Source organism: Anoplolepis gracilipes, chromosome 5 (assembly GCF_047496725.1).
Source record: "Anoplolepis gracilipes chromosome 5, ASM4749672v1, whole genome shotgun sequence".
In the NCBI taxonomy this organism is placed as follows: domain Eukaryota; kingdom Metazoa; phylum Arthropoda; class Insecta; order Hymenoptera; family Formicidae; genus Anoplolepis; species Anoplolepis gracilipes.
In genome coordinates, this window is record NC_132974.1 from 13,162,334 (window position 1) to 13,185,462 (window position 23,129).

The 23,129-nt window shown below is 32.9% G+C and overlaps 4 protein-coding genes across 11 annotated transcripts; 1 reads left to right on the top strand and 3 right to left on the bottom strand.

The window, feature by feature from the left end:
- Nucleotides 1–47: 47 nt before the first annotated feature.
- On the top strand, nt 48–3,168 carry Cks30a (Cyclin-dependent kinase subunit 30A). Its single transcript, XM_072892364.1, has 3 exons — nt 48–464; nt 1,555–1,682; nt 1,773–3,168. The coding sequence occupies exons 1-3, from the start codon at nt 412–414 to the stop codon at nt 1,838–1,840; spliced, it is 249 nt and encodes an 82-aa protein (XP_072748465.1). The 5' UTR covers nt 48–411; the 3' UTR covers nt 1,841–3,168.
- Vps25 (vacuolar protein sorting 25) lies at nt 2,746–4,233 on the bottom strand. Its single transcript, XM_072892362.1, has 4 exons — nt 4,022–4,233; nt 3,626–3,771; nt 3,192–3,410; nt 2,746–3,100 (listed from the first exon to the last, which is right to left on the bottom strand). Exons 1-4 carry the CDS (start codon nt 4,069–4,071, stop codon nt 2,988–2,990), a joined length of 528 nt encoding a protein of 175 aa, XP_072748463.1. The 5' UTR covers nt 4,072–4,233; the 3' UTR covers nt 2,746–2,987.
- Nucleotides 4,234–5,254: 1,021 nt separating this feature from the next.
- Nucleotides 5,255–9,314, bottom strand: LOC140666045 (E3 ubiquitin-protein ligase RNF34). 4 transcript variants are annotated; one of them, XM_072892770.1, is made up of 7 exons: nt 8,934–9,314; nt 8,730–8,815; nt 8,144–8,336; nt 7,592–7,703; nt 6,731–7,109; nt 6,481–6,661; nt 5,255–6,347 (listed from the first exon to the last, which is right to left on the bottom strand). In XM_072892770.1, exons 1-7 carry the CDS (start codon nt 8,947–8,949, stop codon nt 6,172–6,174), a joined length of 1,143 nt encoding a protein of 380 aa, XP_072748871.1. In that variant the 5' UTR covers nt 8,950–9,314; the 3' UTR covers nt 5,255–6,171. The 4 variants fall into 4 exon arrangements, with proteins under 4 accessions (XP_072748871.1, XP_072748870.1, XP_072748873.1 ...); XM_072892769.1 differs by having other exon boundaries at nt 5,271–6,347; nt 6,731–7,142; XM_072892772.1 differs by having other exon boundaries at nt 5,278–6,347; nt 6,731–7,142; nt 8,930–9,313.
- A 907-nt stretch (nt 9,315–10,221) lies between these two features.
- LOC140666225 (uncharacterized) lies at nt 10,222–21,761 on the bottom strand. Of its 5 annotated transcripts, XM_072893159.1 has the most exons (6): nt 15,366–15,430; nt 15,009–15,289; nt 13,310–13,584; nt 12,213–12,552; nt 11,873–12,010; nt 10,222–11,589 (listed from the first exon to the last, which is right to left on the bottom strand). In XM_072893159.1, the coding sequence occupies exons 3-6, from the start codon at nt 13,566–13,568 to the stop codon at nt 11,475–11,477; spliced, it is 852 nt and encodes a 283-aa protein (XP_072749260.1). In that variant the 5' UTR covers nt 13,569–13,584; nt 15,009–15,289; nt 15,366–15,430; the 3' UTR covers nt 10,222–11,474. The 5 variants fall into 5 exon arrangements, with proteins under 5 accessions (XP_072749260.1, XP_072749259.1, XP_072749264.1 ...); XM_072893158.1 differs by lacking the exons at nt 15,009–15,289; nt 15,366–15,430 and adding an exon at nt 20,756–21,761; XM_072893163.1 differs by lacking the exon at nt 15,366–15,430 and having other exon boundaries at nt 15,165–15,185.
- Nucleotides 21,762–23,129: the final 1,368 nt, after the last annotated feature.

Below are 23,129 nucleotides of genomic sequence, written 5' to 3' on the forward strand. Positions count from 1 at the left end.
GGCGCAGCTGCTTGACGCAGCTGATTCCGCGACTACGTGAGTTGACAGACGGAACCTGGGTGGTTGGCGAGAAGCGGCGAGGAGGAACCGTCCCGACTCGCCGACGACGATCATCCTCGTCGATCGATCAATGTTTCTGTCACCACCAGGATACCGACGACGGTGGGAAAAACGCGTCGCGATAGCTCGATGAAAATCTCTCTTGACTCGCGCAGTGAGGCCTCTTCCGGGGCTCGCATGCTCGGCCGGCATATCCGTTAAACTTTCAAATTAGACAGCGTACGCACGCTAGCGCGAGTGGTCTTTTTGAAGAATTCGTCTCGTGTTTAAGTGCGTGTATTTATTTCTTCGCGAATCCCGAGTCTCTCTCTCTCTCTCTCGGTGATCTCTCGCGTGTAACCAAAGGACAGAATGTCGCACATCTACTACTCTAACAAGTACTACGACGACAAGTACGAGTACAGGTAGGACACCGCACGCAGGAAGTCTTTTGTGGAGTCCCTTTCTTCTCCTAAACAGAGTCCCCGCTGATCTCGATTCCTCGCGAGACTCGACGTTTCCTGCATAATCTCGAGTCTGAGACGACTCTGCGTCTGCGTCTGAGTCATCTTCTTCCTTCCTCTCGTCCGATCTTTTTCCTTGTCTTTTTTTTTTTTTTTTTTTTCATCTTTTTTCGTCCTGCTGATCGGCGAACGTGTCGAAGCACATTTAAGCACGTCGTTTAGTTTAAATGGCCGAATCGAGAAAGTTCGCGCTGTCAATTTGCTTTGTTTTGTCTGTGTTAAAGCTTGTCGTTCATTCCAAATTAGCATTTCTCGAGTTGTCCTTTTTTTTCTGTTTAAATGGATCCGATGATTTCTTGACCTTCATAGCGCAAGCGGTTGCGTTCGGATGAAAGAGAAATAATGCTTACATGTGTAGTTCCTCTCTCGCAATTTGTGATTTCAGTGCAAGAAATGTCTTCTATTAGAAGGATAAATGTGAAGAATATATACAAAGAAAATAAGAAGAGATAATAATATTGCTAATATATATTCACAAATTTTTTTTTGGGTTAAAGTATAAAAGTTAAATTAAAGTTTGAGAAAATATATTAATTATATATATCACATTATGAGAGACTATAATATTTGAAACTAAAAAAATTATGGAAGAAAAGCTAATTATTTTCTTTGTTTAATTGTACTAAATTCAGAAAATGACATATAAAATTGAATTAAAAGATTACTGAATTTTTTGTCATCTTGCACAATATTATGATTAATTTTTATCGAGGAAAACAAATTGATAAGAATTTATTTTGCAACTTTATGAACTTCATTTTTATTTAAATTAATAAATTACTCTTTGAAATAAAAGAAACAATTTGAAAATTTTTCATTTTTTTTCAACTTATTTTATATAAATCTCTATATAAAAAGAGATTATAAGGTTTATTATATTTTTTATTTTTATTTTTTCTCACGTACTTATTATTTTTTATATCTCATTTATTTATTATTTTTATATTTTCTTTTTCTTATCATTTATTTTTTCTTCTCATAAATTTCATAGGCATGTTGTTTTGCCAAAAGAAATGGTAAAACTAGTGCCAAGAACTCATCTGCTGTCTGAGCAGGAATGGAGAGCCATTGGAGTCCAACAGAGTCAAGGATGGGTGCATTACATGATTCATGAACCTGGTATGCATTTAGTACATTCATGTAGTTCTTATGTTTCTTTAGCGTTTACAATTAACAAGAAACTTATTTTAATCAAATGAATGTTTTCAGAACCACACATTCTTTTATTCAAGAGAAAAATAACGACACCTCCAGAGCTGAGAGAAGAAGAAAATTGAATGTGGAGAAATTATTATACTATTAGCTTGTAAATAATGATTCAGATCATGTTCATATTTATAGTGGAACATATTTGTGATGGTAAAGCAATGTTACTTTCTTCCCCTTTCTCTTTCTCTGTCTTTAATACAGAATGCACTGCATGATATTAACTAAATTTTCTATAGATTTGATTTAAGGAAACCGTGCAAATTAATTGTACATAAAAAATAGTCTGGTTAATTTCCACATAATAATATGTCCATGGTCTTCGTGTCTATAATTACTTCGCTTAGCCATTCATAAAAAAATGTCAAGCAAGTATGCTGTATATATGTCTATAGAGTATCTTAGTTTTTAATCATCGCTTTGTCATAGCTCTCACCTTTTTGCATTAAAACCCAAGAAAGATATGATATATTAACTCTGCGACAGTATGCGACATACTCTAGTTGTTCTCAAAGGTTGTAGTTTTGAAGCGAAGTAATTTATAAGAATTTATTCTTGTGATGAGAGTGCCTTTTAGAAGATTAGTCTAAAAATTTCAGTTAAATTAAGGCGCTTGGAGTAAACATTTCATTAAGTTTGACAAAAGTTCTAATAATAATTAATACAGAAATAGTGTAAACACATTGCGTTCTATGTAACTCGTTCGTTTCAATTTTAATACTTTGACTCCGATTCCAAGAAGTTTTATTTTTATTTTTGCATTTTCTCGTTTTGACTTATGTATTGACTTGTATGATTTATATACCTTGAAGAGAGTGTATAACTGGAGATACATTAGTTCATACTTGAAAAAGAATGTACACAGATAATAAAATCATTATTCATTTCAACGCAATTCTTATATCCGAATTTTAGGTATACTTAGTGATTTTGATTTACTTTTTATAAGAAAAAAAGAAAAAATGTATTGCTAATATTATGTTAAATAAATGTTTGCATTTATGAACACATATTATTTGTAAAAAAACAATATTACCTTATATTTTAACAATATTTCCTTTACATCGTTTGTGTAATCATAAATTTGACAAAAATGTATATCTAAATGCAAATATTTATAAGCTATAACGCATCAAGTATATGCAGTTCAATATATTATATTTCACATAATCTATACTCGTGCAATTTTCAATAATACTTGTACAGTTTTTCCAAGAGTTAAAAGAATTTAACACCTTGATTATCATCAAATAAGATTAGCTCTGCTTTTCTGGCAGGTTCCAGTGTCCTCAATGATCTGATTAATACTTCTGTATCAAGACCATGAAATTCTATAAATTGAAAAACATACATATGTAAGAAATTGACCTAAATATGAGTATAACAATATAATTGACAATTGAACTGAATCATACAATGTACCTTGCTCAGTCGTATCCTCTCCTTGTGTCAGTTCGAATAACGTGCACACAGATCCAATAAAACCATTCTCTTGCGCCCAATTATATATTATATCACCCCATTCCTCCAAAGTATGCCAATAAACCAGCCATCTCTGTTTGCTTTTATCCAATGGAGATGCGTTTCCTGATTTTCCCAATTCTTCCAGTATTATTAACACAGCTTCAGACGGCAACCTTCCTATTATTATTCTGTTAAGGAATTCTCAGTAAACAGCAGATGTGAATAAACTATTAAATAACATTATTATTAAGCAACTATTACAAGAGAGAAAGAAAGCACATAAATAAGTTGTTAAATACATTAGTAAAATGTAGAAATTCTATTGAGTAGAATGTGTAACAAAAATTATATTAAGAATAATTGTCTTTCATTGTAACAAAGAAAAAGGATACTATTTATATTGGTGTTATTAAAAAGAGGATTTGTGTGCACTTCTCGCACGTCCACGACGGCCTGTTTTGTGATACGATAATATTCGAGTACCAGACCCTTCCAGGCCGCTATTTGTTTGGCTCTGGTATCCGCGTGAGGTTGAAGCCTGCAACGATAAAGCGAGATCGTAAAAACGCGTGAGAGATAGAATTCCGAGAGATTTTCCAATTTAATATCATTTTGCAAAAAACATATACAATCCACATACTTTCGTTTTCGATTTACATTCTTAACCTATGCGGAGGGCTTTTATCGAAACACGTTTTTGCGTTGAATGTCTTGTCAAACTCAGCGTTCATTGACGTTGCGTTTTAATTTCGTTGTGTAATTGTACATTTTTTGACAGCGATACTCACGTAAAAAACGGAGGGAAACTGTATTGCCACGGCCACTCAATTTCTGCCATTGTCAGTGATCAATTGTCGCAAGACAACGACAATCAAGCGTGCGCTATCGAGGATCGCATAGGTATTTTATTCAAGAAAAAGTAATTTGACATAGGTATCTCGAAAATACTTCAATATATATGCAATTTGTTAAAAATAATAATGCATCTTTCACGTCATCCCGCACGAATAGTATAAAAATAAAACTGTTTCAGTATGTATATTTTTTTAATTTAAATGCGAATTTACATTAATTATTGCAAAGATTCTCTGCATATAATTATTTTTAAATTAGATTTTCTCTTCTCTTTCAGACTCGTAATCTTTTGCTAGTCTTAAATATTTGTAATAATTGAATTCCTTTCGCATTATGAATAATGATACAATTCATTATAATCAGAACAATATTAATTCTATTATTGTTTAATGCTTTATTTTTTTTCTATGGAAATAGGATAAAATTAATAAGCTAGTTGCATATAAAAACATTAATATTTATCTCCTTTTTTTCTTCTTTTGATTTATAAATTTCTGTTAAATACTGTATTGTAAAATAATTGGAGGAAGGGACAGTAGGCTCAGCAAAGGAATTTTTGTAATTGGAAAGGTAAGGTGATGAATTTTTAATTGTTATTGTTTATTATATTATTGTTTTCCTTTTAAATAAAGTGTGATATGTCTATGCACATACATATATAATTATACATGTACACATTTATATAACAAAACTTGAAATTTAATTTTTTTTTATAAATGTTCATATATAGTATTTTTTATATTGTAGAAATGCTAAGACAACATTAAAAAAACTCAGCAGGATATATTTTGTTATGATTGTATATAATAAAATGTGTTTCAGCTGTATATAATAATAAATGAGTTTTTCTGTTACATTTATTTAGGATATCCTAGTTATACTTTCTTCGATTAGAAAAAATGAAATAAAATTTACAATAATTTTCGCAGTTTATGCGAAATATTATTGGTAAATTTTTTTGTTGGTAATTGATATTACAATTTAAATTCAAAAATTTGCGAAATATGTTATCAAGATATAATCAAAAAATTGGTGCTAATTATAATTTCCAAAATTGCGATTTTAAACATTTCTTAAATCTTTAATTTTTACAGTTTAAACTGCGAAAATTTAAGTTTTCAAAAATTGGTAAAATATTAGAAAAATATAATCAAGTAAGAATTTTAACTAAAATTCTAAAAGGATCGCTAGATCCAAGAATTGCTATAGAGGTTTTCAAGTGTTAATTTACTATTTTGCAGAACTATAATTCATCTACAGAGTTTATTTTCATAAAAAAGATACACTGTACAATACAGAATTTACAAAATTTCCGAAATCAATGCACTGTCAAAGTATCTCGGAAAATGTGTAATTCTGTAATATAAAAACTTTATTTTCATTCCTAGCATTTCGAAAATTCATTCGCGATATATATATCATATATAATTAATATACACATTTATAGACATTTATTTCAAAATATAATCGATTTCTTCTATTCCATTATCCTCTATTCTATTATCCTCTTTTATTCCATTATCTTCTATTCTATTATCCTCTTCTAAGTTTTTCCGTTTAAGATTAGCTAAATAAGATTTTTCTGTTGTGCTGTTATTTTATTGCTCACTTGTCATGTAATCATACTAGAGTGAGAAAGCGAAAGGAGCATATAATGATATTTTTATTCTGCACGCGAATACAAGCAAGGATTAAAAGAAAATTATAAAATAGAGGAATGTTCAATATCTCTTTTGATAGACATAGATAGATACTAGGATAGAGGAAATCGACTGTACATCGGTATTTCGTCAAGAAAAAAGAACTATATTTCAGATGGCGAAAGGTTAACCCATCTGAATTTTAATAAAAATACGGACTGTCACGCATATATAACGTTTGTCAATATTACATGCGATTTGCGTCATTCATCAAAATTTTTATTCTGCAAGATCTTGGTGTTTCTTTCGATTCGATTCTTTATATACATGTATTTATAGATCGATTTCAAATGATAGTTGTGAAATCAATCTATTTGTTGTGACAAATGACAATAGCCAGTCGCTGCTCAAGCGCGGCTACACTCTTTCTAGCCATTATCTCATTAGGCTTTAAAGAATCGCACAACACGAACGACGTACTGCTTGCATATCGGACACTCGGACATTTGTTTACCACAGTTTATACAGCAGGCCATATGGCCACATTCTAAAATTACGCATTCGATCGGAGCGTCCCAACAAATTTTACATAGTTCTTCCTCGCTGAGTTTTTCCACATCTGTAATAATTCATTTATTGTAATAAAGGGCAATATAAAATTCTTCAAAATAACACAAAATGGTGAAACATACATAATTATACACACATACACATAAACACATACATTAATAATATAATATATTTGATCTTACCTTCTCTAGATTGTTTGTACTCCTGCCATAATCTGGACACTCTGTTCAATAATTCCTGTCTCTCTAAGCAGCCTTTGTAATCTACGCGATTTGTACTCAACAGATTTTTTAATTGTTTAACACTTAGATACTCTAGTTCCGATGCCTCTTTTATATCCGACAATTGTACTTTATCCGACCACTGCAAGAAGAGAAAAGAATTAAGAAGCCAAATGTATATAAATATATGTACAGGTTGGTTAATGTTTACCGTGGGAATTTCTGTAACCATATCCGATTTTCTCTCGTTTGACGCTTCGGAAACTTCCTCATGCTCTGTGATTAGCGGCTCCGATGCATTATTGGGCTCGGTTGGACTGTTGTCAGTTTCCAATACTTCATGTATCTCAATGTTATTACTTTTCGTCGGTCCCTCCTCGAACGATTCGCTATCACTTAGTGGCACGCTAATGATCGGACTACTGTGACTACTCTCGCTTGGCTCCTCCGTCATTTCGACGTCTTCGCTTCTTGCGGGTTGCGCTTGTTGTTCCTGCGCGGATTGTGCCTGTTGTTCCTGCTCGGGTTGTGTCTGCACGTCTTGGTGCGGTTCGTCATTTGCAGTACTGACATTTGGTGTGCTTTCCAATCTATATAAGGAAGAATATCTAGGAACTCTAGAACTATAAATATTCACATTATTTTAAAATAGTATCTCGTAAAATGTGTCCTAATTCATTTGAGACATTTGTAGAGAATTAAGAATATTTTTATGCCATTCTTTTCTGTGAAATTAATGATAAAATAGTTGTGAAAACTAAAGCTATAAATCTGTTTATCAACATATATTTTCTGTATTTCTATATTTTAAACTTTTCAAAATAACTTACTTATTAGATCATTTGTAATATTTTTTAGTACCTTAACTCCACGACAATCAGTGGCATATATATATATATATATGCCAATAAAATTTCTTTGCATGAAAGAATTGTATCATAAATATAATAAACAATTGACTCGTGTATCAAGAGATGAGTGTTTCAAATCAGAAAGTTCTCATCGCTTGAAAAAATTGGTCTTTAAAGGATCAATACTTGTTAATCATGCTGATATGTAAAATGTAACATACAGTGGCTCTTCAGCAACGTTTTGTATTCCGGCGCTTGTACTATAGTCAGTACTAGAGCAAGGGTCAGTTCCGTTAGCAAAGAGCATTAGTAAATGTACCAAGTCTTCTTTCTCTGAAAAATCAAAGTATGGTCCATGAAACCTTTCCATTACAGTGCATCTTCAATCTTTATTTATATCTTTATTTAATATTATACATGCATTAAATTATATAGAATGTGCATTCTCATAAATTCAGAATATGTTGAAATTTAAACTAATCTTGTGAGAAAAACTTTGAATGTTATATTCATAGAAACAAATAGAAAGAGAGATTAAAAAAGTGTATAACAGACGTTTTTATTGTAAATTTATATTCTTTATAAATTGAATAGATCAAAGTTGAAAACATTCAAATATTAAATATAGACCATACTGAATTTGAAAGAAATCTGTTTGTAGATTTTTTCTTGGTTTATTTTATGCTGCGAAAAATTCAATGAATTTTTCACAAGTTAGTTTATTAAGATGTATTATATACAGAACTATGTCAACAGACAATGTTTATGCATACCAACGCATCCTCTGACAGAGACCTTCTTTGCCACAAGGTACTGACGTAAATCCTTGGAGCGAATCTGCCTAATCTGATTTCTCACAAGTGGCCTCCTTGATAGTACACCGCAGCTGTCGCAGGTAAACACCTTATCCAGTCGTTTTATCACACATTCGGAACAGAAGTGTCTCAGACAATCCGCACATTGTTTCTAAAAATATATTATACATAAATATAGAGAGAAGTTTGTGTTATATGTAATAATTTTCATCTTTTGAGTAGAGAACTTTGTGACCTAATTCAAAGATCCAAACAGGATCTTGGAAATGTCACTTTAAGTCCTTCAAATAATTTCAGATCTTAGAGATATTTAAAGCCAACAACAAAATGTTAATTACTAAGTTTATTACTAAGTTTAACGGATAAAAAATTAACATGTGTGATGACATTTATGCGACACGTATCCCGAGAAAGAGACACGTCCTCTTTCGCGTCATCCAAATAATAATACGCGTAATTGGATGCGTTAATTGGAGCTGATCGAATCGTCGTCTCAGGTGAAATATGCAAAGCGAAAACACCGTAGGAAAACCTGTTTACTAACTTTTCTTTTGAACAAATTGAACTTTGCACTGCAAGCCTCGCAAGCCATCTCGGTGAAGGTGTCCCCGGAGCCGCCCGTTCGTCGGCCTGAAAAGTAAAGGAATTTCACGGACATGCCGTGAGATTATGAAGCACCAGGAATAAAGGTCGTATGATACATCCTACGATAAATCTACGATAGAGAATGAATGCTATACACACGCACGTCGTAGAGGCGACATAATAGGGAGCGTAACCTTTTTTTTTAAATCGATATCGCGACTACGGTGTACTGTTATCGGTCCAGTATGGCCGATGGCGACGATGTCGCGAGTCGCGGACGAAAAACGAAAGCGCCGATCGGTGAGGAATGTTCCTACACGTCGACGTCGTCGTCGTCGTCGTCGTCGTCGGCGTCGGCGTCGGCGTTGGCGTTGTTGTTATCTTCCTCTCTTTCTTCCTCCTTTCTTCTCCCGTTTGACCCGCTGAGCTACTCTCGCGATCGGGCCGAGAAATTTGAAATGTCATAATGCGCCGACCGATCATATGATGATACGTTTCTCCGAGCTCGGCGGGAACTTTTGTGTCAGTCGCGATAACATCTTTCTCCCTTTTTATTCTTATTATAATATCTCATATATAATGATAAAATCTCCTCTTTATCATATCGAGAATATCGATGCACGATATCGGCTGTTATCGATATGAAAGTAGGATTAGTCAATCGATCCATCATCAATGAAAATTTATCGAATTAATTTAACTTTTTTATTTTCTATTTTCCTGTGTTTTATATATATTGCATATAAGTTTTATTGATACGAGATGTAAATATTCTTTGAGCAAATTATCGATTTTTAGCTTATTTTCGCTTACCGATCGAGAATGAAAGTATTTCGAGAAATATACTATATATATTATTTAATAATAAATATTTAATTAACTTAATATATAGGTTTGAATATTTAATGTCTTAACAAAGTATTGAATATATTCTTTATTATAATTTTTACTGGTTAAAAAATTGAAAATATCACATGAATAAAAAAATTTTTATTTTAATAAGCTATTCAGTTTTCTTCAGTACATTTGCAAATCTTTTTATGAGTAAAAATCATATAGCAAATGCATATAATAAAAAAAGTCTTTTAAAAAGTTGAATTAAAAATTTTTTTAACTATTCTTTTTACCTTGAATTTTAAACAAAAATACCTGGAAAATTAGATAATTTTTTAAAAATTTAAATAGATATCTTTATTGTTAGTATCTATTATTATATTATTATATTATATTATTTTAACTATTTTGATAGAATTGATTAAAATTCTTCTCATAATTATCACTCTCTCTAATGACTCAAAGAAGAATTTGTTTTATGATTAATATAAATCTAATTACACCATAAAATAATGATACACGTCATTATAAATGTTATAGAGAGAGAAAGCAAAATTTATATGTATATTTTTACAGAAGATAAATTCGCTTTTTATACATCTTATTATATATGCGTATATAATTTTTATACAAAAGAATCGTGCATGCAAGTCGAAAAAACTTGTTAAAAAATGTATTTTATTGCACATAATTATTACTCATATGTATTTTTTCTCGCGCGAGACGATAAATTTCATAAATAATTCGTTTACACTTCTGAAAATTCGCTTATAAAAAAAAGATAGGGTAAAGTAATTATTATGTACCACACGATGCTGATATACATTTACTATATTTATTATGGCAGCATGGTATCGTGTTTTGAAATTTTCAAACACACGATATACGTTTTTCTCGTGAGTATACTTTGCATAAGATATATTTATATATTATTGCGCTTCATTAAAAATCTCACGAAGAAAATTAGGTTGTTAAAAAAGACGTTAAAAATTAGGTCGTATAAAATTATGTATGACAAAGAAGAAATTATAATTATTTCTAGCTAATTCGTACAAAAGTTCAATTACTAACGATATATACAGTGTGACTCGCAAAATATAGAGAAAAAAATCAAGAGCAATAGATAAATAAATAAAATAAAATTATAAATATGATGTGAGAGTAAAAATACTTATTTAATTTTACTCATCCCTGTATAATCGCACATGATCGCTCAATACTGATACATGTCTCTGTCGTCATATATTACAAATCGCATCTCGCATCGTATACATACACACAATTAAATATAATTAATAAGTCGATAAAAATATTCTCATACTGTACAAATAAATATATAAAACATCGATCTCGTTTTACACTGTCGACTAGCCAAACTTTTGGCAGTTTCTCAGATGATATATAGGTATATATAGATTTTTATACCTATATATACGATATTTCGGTCGAGAATTTGACCTATCACGGTATCATAGTTACACAATAATGGTAATCTCGTTGTATTAACATTATTGCATTTATTTGTGAGCTTTTCTTTAAAGAACCTATGTAATTTTTGCGTACATTTTGCGAAACATTTATGTAATCACAAGTATCTGTTAATTCCCGAATCTACGTTTAAAGAATATTTTCTTATTTAAAAAATCCCCCCATGTTGAATATTTTTATATTCGACGCGAAAAGAAATTGTAATATTCTTTATTAATAACATGAAGTTTACGAAGGGATTATTCAATTCTCCTAATCCTTTGGACAAACTTTTTACTTTACTTTCATAGAACTTGTCAGAGAAGAGAATAAACGCACGTTTCTCTCTTTCCATTCCTAGACACGAGTCATCTCGTGTATAATTATAATTATACCATTACAATTACATCGGATGTAACTGTTCCGATATCCTCGTGAGAGGTTCTTCATCGAGTTCATTAGAAATTTGATTCCAACGTTCATCCTCTTCATCCTCTTCGTCGTGCATCGAATCTTTCCTGAAGAACAAAGATTTTTCATTTATGTAATCAAATTTGAAAAAAAAAAATACAAAATATATAATATTTTAATCTTTTGACAAATGTTTTGATAAAAATAAATGTCTACAATAATTATGAAACAGTCTACATACACTTGTAGCAGAAGACTAGTTTGAAAAAAAAATGTAACTTAAATGATCGATGATTTCGTGTCTTTTAATGAATAAATAATTCTAATTTTGATCCTGATAATTTCTATTGTAGATCTAAAATCGAAAATTACAGAAGTAGCATTACTAACTGATATTTGTTGGCGGAGGGTAGAAATAAGGATTTCGGACAATCCTTAAAATAGGGCCAGCACTCGCCGTGAAATTTCCCACGATTTTCAGCCTCGACGTATTCCTTGAGGAGACTCGCGAACGGCGATCGGCTGGCTCTAAAAATAAATTTATTTCAATTTTATTCAAATTACCTTTTTATATACTTATTTTATAGTGTTATTAAATAATTAATAATTATAATTATGTATGTATATACATATATATATATATATATATATATGTAAAACAAAATTATTTCGCAACAGTACCTTCTAAAAAAATTTCACATTCGCAACTAATTGGCAGTTGAATTCTTACGTGAAGAACAGCTTTAGCATTTCGCCAATCAGGCCAAAGTTGTTGAGATGGTGTCCTTGGACCTCGCAGATCGCCCTCAACAGGCACGCTTTCCCGTTCATTCCCAAGGCACTCAACATATCTTCGGCGGTACCGTAAAGCAAGGCTCGTTCGCCACCGTGGAACGCATTTTTTGGTACCTCCGCCATGTCTCGTTTGTGTAATCTGCGTTTAATGAAGGCTGCGATAAAATCCGCCATCATCATGCCGGCTTGTCGACTCTTCAGCTTCCTATCAAAACTAGGTGGTAAGGCGCCGTACGGATTCTCGTTGTCCGTCAAGCCCAGCTTGTCGAAGTCGACTGAAAAAGAATTCCGTCAATCGTAATTCGAAATAATTTTACGAAATTTTCGCCAAAAAAATTTCTCCATTTCAATGTGAGAATTGATTGTAGAGTTATTTAATATTCAATTGAGTAAAAAAGGTAGAAAATATTCTGCTGGACCACACAAATATATATAGCATGCTTCTTCAAATAGACTTGAATTCGAAGAAATTTTAATTCTAATTTTTTAAATAGAATCTAGTGTCTCTTCTATTTACAATTTACAGTATTGAATTTTTTACAAAAAGTAAATTAATTTTCAATGTCAATTAAAACACTGTATTCATTGAGAATGAGTTAACTTACATTTTTCTCGATCTTTTGTACTTTTGAGTTGTAAATAGAAAATTCTTCAATGGATCACATTTATAAATGTATAACATTATTCTTCTTCAAATAAAACTTTAAACTTTAATTCGATGGAACTTAAATATGAATTCTAATTATAATTTTCAAAGAAAAAATAGACTTGTCTATTTACAGTATCAAATTTCTTATAAGAAATTTAATTTTAAATATCAATTATCACTGTAATCATTGATAATATCAAGTCACATTTTTCTTGATCTTTTTTATTTTTAAGTAATTATTAATTATTTTTAAGTTCTCTTCTCCCTATAGTATTTATAGTCGCAAGGGAACGTTCGACTCGCAGGACTTTGCTTTGTACGAGTGAGGTCTCGAAGAAAAAAAATCAAGATCGCGAAGCAGGATGATTAATGGACGGACTCACTCGTGAACGGCAGACTGATGGTCATATTGCTGAGGAAACCGTAAGGTGGATGCCTAACGAAGGGCAACGCTAACGTCGGCGTGATCGTCATGACCGTACCGGGCGGTAACGCGATTCGTCCATCGTTTGTGAACCAAAAGACCCTCTTCTGCCTGTGATGCGGCTGTTGGCTGGAGGCATCATTTTCCGTGTCCTTCCCGGATGACGATTCTTTCAGCAGGGCCAGACCGAGTAGCAACAAAAGCCCTCTTCGCGTCATCTTGTCGTCCGAGCAGCTGGAATTGAAATCCGCTTGTAAACAAATTGTCGTATATACACTCAAAAAAAATGATCTCGCATGTCTTCAACAAAAATTTTCTAGGTGTAAAAAATTAACTAAAACAGATAAATTATTAGCAAATACTGTGCTCCTACATATATTTTCCTTAATCAATTTAAATGACAGAGACAGAATTTATATCTGTACTATTAGTGTAATTTAGACGAGTAATTTTAGAAGTATTTTAAAAGTGTAATTTCCTCCAACACGTTACATGCCTCCAATTAATTAAATTACGATATAAATTAATATATTTATATCGTATAGAACTGACAGCTTTAACACGCGGCCGAAATTTTTGACAGTTCTCGCGAGGAGGGTCAATATCCTCCACACTATTGTCAAAGACAATTATATTTGTAATTAATATTTGGCAATGGGATCTAAATTTTCTAGAAGTATTGCTAGAATATTGCTGCTATAATTCTATACGTGACAAACAATATTCCAACAGATACAAAAAATAGCGATAAATTTTAATTGAGACATCTAGAAATCTATCTACATTAGCAAAAAATTTTTTTGAGTGTAGTTAACAAATATTTATTAGATTCGAACATCAATCGCTGGACTAATTAAGATAACTTGCGTTTTGTTTTGTTCTTGTATTGTTTTTTAAAAAAATAATAGACGTAACCACAGAAAATAGAATTAATAGATAGTTTAGCACAGATACGTGTTTTCGCAGATTGTAGACCACGCGGATTAGATTAATGGTTTTATTTACGAATACCCGGTAATTCTGTCGTCCTCTTAATGACGCGCCGGCGTTTCAAGTAGGCCGCACGACAGATCCCGCGGAATTATTTGCGATAAATCGCAACGCGCACGATGCGTATATTACGTATCGCACTCACGAGACGCACTTACGGTACCCGCGTTATTGGATCTCTCTGAAGGTAAAAACATCTGTCTCCGCAGGCGCACGCATCGGGGAGGGAAAAAAAATTTTTCTCGGACAGATATCGCCGATGGATTTGTCGTCATTCATGCGATTAATATCCTGTTGGCGTGCGAGAAAATTTTCGCCTAATTGATATTCGGGACGAGCATGTTTGGCCGAGAGCTTAGCCAATTCGGCCAATTAGAAACTTAATTTATGAGTAAGGAGAATAGACCGTCTCTTTACGAGATAATTGTGCGTTACATTAGCTTTTAGCACGCGCAAATATTTATTCCGTTCAATAAATGTATATCTAAGCATTTAGAAAAATTAATAAAAATTTATTAATTATGATAATATAATATTAAAATTTGCTAATTTATTTATTATAAAATCTTTATTATAAAATAATTTATTTATTAAAAAATTAAGAATTGAAAATTCGAGAAAAAAGGGTAAAAGTCCCGGAATATTCGGAACTTTCATTTTATACGTACGCTTTTTTGTCAAAACAGCAGGGCTAATTCATATCGTTTTAATTACGATAAAAACAAGTCTCGATTGCGTATCCCGACGTCTCCTTTTTCTCCCCTTTATGTCACAAAGTGCGTGCGATGCACACACATCGTCGCGTCTCGTGTCTCCCTACTTACGATTGCCGGGTTCACTAGACGTTGGCCGGTTCCGTACCTTTTTGATCGATGTAACAGTATATTCTGCAATATATACTGCAAAACCCCGTGCAGTTAAAGGGGGAATCAGGCGACTGGGCTTCGCCCTAGAAAAACGCGATGTCGTTTGTCCGTATAGATACACATATCCTCATGTCATGTCGTCTTATATACCATACATACCGTTTGCTTCTCGATAACTCCACGAATGACCCGAGCACGAATATTGATCATTAAAATAAATTTTTTCTTGAATTTTTTTCTACAAGTATTTAAAGTGTATTATAGTCTTTCATAACACCTATAAAAATAATAATTATATATAGAATAAAATAATTGTATATTGCAAATAATTTATGGTGTAAATATATTTTTATTTTTTCCCCGAGTATATATATATATAAATTCTATTATTGAATCATCGATGCAATTTCCTCCAACACTGTTATATGCCTCCAATTAATTAAATTACGATATACATTAATATATTTGTCCATGCAACTGAAAGCTTTAACACGTGGCCGAAATTTTTGACAGTTCTCGCGAGGAGGATCAGTATTTATAAAAATAATAATTATATATAGAATAGAATAATTGTATATTGCAAATAATTTATAGTGTAAATATATTTGTATTTTTCCCCGAGTATATATATTCTATTATTGAATCATCGTACAATTTCCTCCAACACGTTACATGCCTCCAATTAATTAAATTACGATATAAATGAATATATTTGTCATGCAACTGACAGCTTTAACACGTGGCCGAAATTTTTGACAGTTCTCGCGAGGAGGGTCAGTATTTATAAAAATAATAATTATATATAGAATAGAATAATTGTATATTGCAAATAATTTATTGTGTAAATATATTTTCATTTTTTCCCCGAGTATGTATTCTATTATTAAATTATCGATACAATTTCCTGCTACACGTTACATGCCTCCAATTAATTAAATTACGATATAATTAATATATTTGTCATGCAACTGACAGCTTTAACACGTGGCCGAAATTTTTGACAGTTCTCGCGAGAAGGGTCAGTGTCCTTCACACATTTATTATTACTGATTTTAATATGCATCGATGTAACGTACCACGTTTTACGAAGTTGCTCCGAAATGTTTTAAATCTACATTTAACCCGTTACGATATTCGTGCTTCGAATATCGTAACGGCATATTTATTATCAAATTCGACTTGTATGTTAATATAATTGCAATAATGAAATGTAACTGACGGTTTTGACTTGCGGCCTAAATTTTTGACAGTTCGTGAGGAGGGTCAGTATCCTTCAACACATTCATTATCACTGATCTTATGCATCGATGTAATACATTACATTTTACGAACTCGGCCCAAATTTTTTTTTAAATCCACACTTAACCTGTTTCGTGCTTCGAATAGTGTAACGGATGTTCGTTATCGAATACAACCGGTATCATCCAAAATGTTTCTATGAATTATCCTCTTTGAGAATTCAGCGGAAATCAACGTAACTTGATTTGATCTAGATCGTCGGCGAACCGGGCCACATTATTCTACACGGCGAGAGTGAAGTTCAGAAAGAGGAAAGACGAAGAGCAGGGAAGAAAAGGTGGGCCGACCGCTAAGTGCATTGCGCGGAATACGAAATGCGATTGACCCGTATAGGTATTTTGATATGCGTGCGGTGTCGTTCACGAGAGGAGAATGAACTCGCGGTCGAGACGGCGTCTCGCATTATAAGCCACTTATAATTACATCCCGGACCCTCGATATCGCGGCACATATGTGTTTTTCGAGGAAACACCGTTAGCAAGATCTGGGTCATTTTTCAGGATCCGTGGTTCCTCCCCGCTCCCTTCCAGCGGTTCAAGAGAGATCCTATATCTCGCGCAATCAGATGCTTCTTTTTATCGAGCGAAGCGACGAGATAGCGTTCGATAGGGTCACTGGTAGTTGTTCAAAGTGGCCGTTAAATGTCGCATTATAATATGTTTAACGATGTGGAATGGTTCGTGATCGGAATAAGATGTTTAAAGAGGTAAACAAAATCTGGGGACAGAATTAAAAAATGTTGTAAACTCGATAATATTTCAATTATAAATAATGATTTAAAATGTAAAGATCCTTTTTTGGATTTAATTAAGCTCTTTAAGGAAAGAAATAAATAAAAAGAATTTTTATTTCAAGAGTGCTTTATTCCTTAAATATTGGCAGTCAGTTTATATATTTTTTTCCTTTTCAAATGTATTGCAAAATATTGCGAATGCTAATTTCTTATGAAATATGCATTAAGAGAGAAGATTCATTGTTATTATTTAACAAAATTTTTTTCATATATTCGAAAAGACAATCGTTACATCAGCTTAGTTTATAAAAACTTATATCCTGTTAATTTGCAAGGCTTTCTTTTCAATTAAATCTCTTCAGTCTAGTGCCTAAAATCGCTTCGCGGTTGAATTGCGCGACGAGCCAATTTCGATAAACACGTGTTACGGTTTCGCTTCGGAAGCGCGCGCTGCACCTGATTTTATATGCACCCATACAGATGTACATTTAACATTCCTTCGCAACAAAATGTAACGAATTCCTGACCTAGTGCCCGAGCCTAACGGTAATATCGTAATACACCATGGTTAAAAATTACGCTCTTAATGATGACTTTTGCAAAAAAAAATAAGACAAATTAATTATCTATATATTAAATTGTTCGTTTTATCGATTGCCCGATACGTCAACAACAAAGTCTCATCTCGTTCGATTAATAGAGATTAAATCAGAAGTCAAATATTCGATCCTGGAGTTGATTTTTGATCATTTATGGGAATCATTACAATATGTAATACAAACGGAAACTGAGTACGATGCTCCGCAAATAGCTCATAGATTTGTTTGTCGACTCGTAATCAAGATCATTTATTATTAGACCTTTGAGATTGCCATTCACGACCAATGCCAAGGAGCGCTTCGTCGAATAATTAATTTACGATGCGCGTAGCCATGTGTAACGATGAGGAGTAATTATCGCCCGGTCGTAATCAACTACTTTCTAATTGTATGCGACACGTGTAGATGTTTTCCCAAGCGAATAATTAAATCGAGTTGGTGTATTACTATGAAAAAGAACATATTAGTAATAGAACCAAAAAACTAATTTTGATTACTTTCTGTGATACACTTTTGGATATTAGCAATGATAAAAAATAGATTTTTAAATGGAAATACATTTAAATATGAGGGCACTAATTTGAAAGATTTTAATATCACAGTAGACATTAATATTTTAATTTTTTTTAAAGGCGGTAATAATTTAAAAAAATTGCATTATTTTCGCATATTCCTCGATGCATGGCGTACGATATTATAAATTGCAAATTACTGATTTCTAGAGATTTACTGTGCGTACCGCTCCTTCCACGTAATACAAATATTTCTTTCATAAGACGGCACGCGCACGTTCATTAATACGCAAACGTGCACGAGATCGTGCCTCTGTAATCTGAGATTTTCCACATCATAGCGAAAGCGAATGTGGCGATTCGCAGATCTGCTGCGACCGTCTCACATGCATAAATTATGACGATCTAGATATGTGAATGTGAATGTGAACGTAGAATGTGCAAAAACTTCATTTAAGCTTTAGACTATAATAAATAATTAATTATCATATGCATACACGAGATCAGATCAGATTTTTCTCTTACAAATTTATAAAAATATTAAATTTACATATTTCAGGGTGAAATAAAAAATACTATTAAAGCTATTAAGAATTCAGTTTTTTGTCCAATTTAAATAAGGGAGAGCAATTGAATAAAATATTAATTTTATATACTATATACTATGTTCAAAAAATGTTTATAAAATGTTTTAACATTCTATGGATCTCTTATAAACTTCTTTTAAACATGTGTGTTGTTAGAGTAGTATATTTAATAAGACCTTGAGACACATCTCTTTCTAAAGCAATATTTTTCCTTGCATCTTTAACATCCCAATTTCTTATTCTGAAATAGGGGAAGGATTCTATAATTAAGATAAAGTAATCAGCACGTTATATAAGGAATTAATCAGAAACCAAGGAAAGTCCGGGAAAGGGATTGATATAGCGATCTCGCGTACTAATGAGTGGACGATCGTTAAGGTCGAGGCCGCGGCACGGATATTGCCTCAGGGATTTGACTAATGTAAGTTCATACCCAGGCTCTAGAGTTGAAACCCGTCTGATGGGGCCAGTTGAACGGGAAAGAAAATCCGGATTTTCAAAGAATCGCGAAAAAGAATGACGGCGCACGATGTCGTGAATCTTAACACGCGACTTTTTTAAGGTCTTCTGATAATGAATGCAAGTACCGTTCGCGCGAGGGGGCGAAGATATAAATTCGTACGTGTGTCGAAAAGTGTATAGTGCATTGACACTTTTAATGTATGCGTTACCTGTAGATTATAATTAAATCTAAATATAAGATTTTTATTTGTGACGATTCAATATTTATTTTACTTATATTCATTAACGATTTTTCATCCAATTATTTTCATCAAAATTAATAAGGGTTTTAAATTTCTTTAATCTAAAAAAAAAAAACTTTAAAAAATAGAATTTTAATGAATGAGAGAATCTTGTTTTTTAATTATTATATTATTATTATTATATTATTACTTTTTAATTATTTTCGTCAAAATTAATAGGATTTTAAATTTCTTTAAAAAACTTTAAAAAATAGAATTTTAATGAATAAGAGAATTTTTTTCTTTTTTTTTTTTTAATATCACAATCAGAGTCTGTCGATAGATTAAACGACTTAATTCGTGTGCTTTGCTCTATCGCTATAGTCTCGAAAATAGCAAGCTTGCGTTACAACGATATGCAAAATCTATGTTTCCCAGAAAATACAGAAAATACGAGATCGATTCTTCACGGTATGTTTCAGAAGATACATGTTCATTGCGAAAGTATAAATACGCGACCGTTATGCCGCATCTACGCACCCATGTGGATGTTTCTAAATCGATGCTGCGCTCAGTGTAATCATAAACCTCCAGTATATTCCACTCTACACGTGCCTAACCACGGAGATTAACCTGTTCGTTCACTTCAACAAATCATCCGAAGATCCACCTGTCCATTATCGGCCAGCAACACTTTTTCCAATCGCAACATTGAATGAAAAAAAAATGGAACGACAAAAAGAAAAAATTGGGAGATAGACGATGCGGAAAAAAAATTTGATGCTCGATTAATCCTGACATCGCTAAAGAAGACAGGCTTCTTTTTCCGGTCAATTGTCGCTAATATAAAATAATCGTTTAATATTATAAAATGTCTATAATCCTCTTATTTTATCGTGTAACTAACAATAAATACTTGAAATATTTTATTACAAATTTTTACTGATTAAAAGAGAATTTATACGTGTGTTCGTTAAGTAAATAAAATTTTATAACTATGAAGAATGTAAAATGAACAAAAATACTTTGCGTAACCATTATAAATAGAATTAAAGAAAAAGGGGAAAGAGAAAGTCGATTAAATTTGAAATGACAGTAACTAATGATTAAATTAACGATTAATAAGCTTATTTTACCTTTATTCACAACAACAGGCGCAATATTTTGCGACGGTGCAGCGGCTCGGATCGACGGCGGATCCACCGGCCGGTGATATGTAGGGTAAATCTTGATACACACTGATTAACAGAGCTGATTAACAGAGAGCTGGCACACAACGTTGCGCGCCCAAGCAACCACGCGCGGATGTCCAATTTTTACGCGCGCATATTTCTATCTGAATGTAATGAAAAGTGTCTATTTTTTATCCGGGCATTGTCGGTTCGCCATAAAGAGAGAGAGAGAGAGAGAGAGAAAGAAGAAGAAAGAAAGAAAGAAAAAAAAAGAAAGAAAAAGCGAGTCGATCCAGTTTTTGTTAACGCCCGTTCCGTTTCGTGCTTATCCGGAGAACAGATATCGAGATAACGAACGCTGTTTCCCGCGACTCGCACAGATGATGATCTGTCATTGCACAGATGATGATCGCGTCGCCGCATGCATTTTATCCGCGACGCCTCATCCCGTCCATTCACTGACACTTGGCTCCAAATCGGATCAATTAAATATCTTGGCACGATTAATTAAAGAGGGGAGGACTCCTGATCCCGACCAAGTGTCACCGATCTTTGGCGCAAATCGAGATTGAGTCACCGAGTATATATATATATATATATATTGTCCACATTTATTAACGTAAATCTATGGTTTTGTCCGCGGATTTGATATCGATCAGCCTTCTTGAAGGGTCGCGTGAACACGCACTTTATTGACACGTCCTCTGGCGCATCGATTTGCAGATATTCGCTACTCTTCTCGGGGGGCGATACGCTGTCAGTCGGAGCATTTACTTCGTTGTAACGTTGCGCGGTTTTTCCTCCTTTTGACTTTTCGACCGGATTCGGTTGCGTGCGCACGCGGAGACAGCCGTGTCAGTGGCTCGCGCGCCGACTTTTTCAGACTGATCGCGATTCCGCGATGGCGCAGTCTCTCGACGCGGACTCGTGTCTCCCCTTCCTCGGGTTACGCATGTATACCTTCCTCTTCTCCCCCAATACGCGACCTTGAGTCTTCTCTGTGCGCTCGATGAATTAACGCTTATTTATTGATACTTAATATTCAATATTAATAATTTATATTTAATTACTAATAGTAAAAAACTAGTATGTCACCTGGATCTAAGAATTCTTTTGTGACCCCGCTGGTTTTTGGCAGATTGTTTAAAGATCAAGCTTATTGTTCAATCAAGCTACATAGGTCTCATTTTGTGCAGATTCTGGAGATTTAAAAACATGTAACCCAGATACCTTTTCAAGAACAGGACAGTGACATAAGATGCTGTTCTTTATCCTCGTCATATAGCCGGCATTCTTTGGCAGCTAGATCAAGGTTGAATAAATGGGCTCCAAGGACCACATGAGAAGTAAGGAGGCTTGGTATATCAACCCCGTCGCATTTTTTCTTAAAAATTAAAAAGACAACATATCATAACGTGTGCGTTAAAAGTTACAGAATAGCCCTGCCTGAACGGAAACGCTCGTGGAATGCGACACGGGGTTGGTAACAGGCCACGCTGATGATGAAACAACCCTTGACTAATAGAAACTCCTGTCAATGAAGGCTTCGGACTAGTATCGGCCTTCTTACTAGTCACATGGCTCTTAGAGCCCATTTATTCAACCTTGGTGATTTTATGTTTAATATAATTTAATATTAATATTTAATAACGATTTATTATTTTCATATATACCTATTGGTATCTCGGAGATAAAAGTATATGTATTATATGCACGTTAAAATATAAATATTATTGGATGTATATGTATATTATATTTGTTTTTTGAACTTTTAAACATCTCTCACAAAGAAGAGGTAAACATTTGTTAAAATTTAAAAAATATAAATAAATACCAAGAATAACTTTCCCTCTCTCGTTTCTCGATTTCCAAAGTTTTCTCGAAGGTACCGTCTCTTCATTTTATTATTCGAATGTACAGTTGATCCAATCTCCTTAAACAAGTCTTGTCTTTCGTGAGAAGAAACGAGAGAGATATGAATTAAAATTTATGCATGTTATATTATATTATTACATAATAATATATTAATTTTGAAAAAGGGATGAAAGGAGTAATGACGAAACAAGACGTATATTTCAAGATTAAATATGTATCTATCTCCAATCCAGTTTCCAATAGAGTGTAACGCGTAGTGAAAGGAGCAAACATCAGAGAGAGATTTATAGCATCTTAATTCATTACATAAGTTTTTAATGTGCATCTTTTAAAGAAAAAGAAACTCGAGTATCCGAAAAATTATTCAATGTAAGCATGTAATTTGTTTTGTGCGAAAAATATACAAATTGTTATATATATTAGGTATTATACAGTACTTTTCTCATGGACCAGCAGAGATTTT

Bases quoted from the DNA above. Each gene is read 5' to 3' on its own strand.
- Vps25 (XM_072892362.1), bottom strand. From the start codon at position 4,071: ATGGCAGAAATTGAGTGGCCGTGGCAATACAGTTTCCCTCCGTTTTTT. The intron at 3,411-3,625 runs GTATCCTTTTTC...GAATAATAATAG, and splicing joins TAATAACACCAATATAAATA to GAAGGTTGCCGTCTGAAGCT. The intron at 3,101-3,191 runs GTACATTGTATG...TTCAATTTATAG, and splicing joins AGAGGATACGACTGAGCAAG to AATTTCATGGTCTTGATACA.
- LOC140666045 (XM_072892769.1), bottom strand. The intron at 7,704-8,143 runs GTATGCATAAAC...TTGATTTTTCAG, and splicing joins CTCTGTCAGAGGATGCGTTG to AGAAAGAAGACTTGGTACAT. The intron at 7,143-7,591 runs GTATGTTACATT...GAATATTTATAG, and splicing joins AACGTTGCTGAAGAGCCACT to TTCTAGAGTTCCTAGATATT.
- Cks30a (XM_072892364.1), top strand. From the start codon at position 412: ATGTCGCACATCTACTACTCTAACAAGTACTACGACGACAAGTACGAG. The intron at 465-1,554 runs GTAGGACACCGC...TAAATTTCATAG, and splicing joins GACGACAAGTACGAGTACAG to GCATGTTGTTTTGCCAAAAG. The intron at 1,683-1,772 runs GTATGCATTTAG...GAATGTTTTCAG, and splicing joins TTACATGATTCATGAACCTG to AACCACACATTCTTTTATTC.
- LOC140666225 (XM_072893158.1), bottom strand. From the start codon at position 13,568: ATGACGCGAAGAGGGCTTTTGTTGCTACTCGGTCTGGCCCTGCTGAAA. The intron at 12,011-12,212 runs GTAAGAATTCAA...ATTTATTTTTAG, and splicing joins ATGCTAAAGCTGTTCTTCAC to AGCCAGCCGATCGCCGTTCG. The intron at 11,590-11,872 runs GTTAGTAATGCT...TTTGTTCTTCAG, and splicing joins CCCTCCGCCAACAAATATCA to GAAAGATTCGATGCACGACG.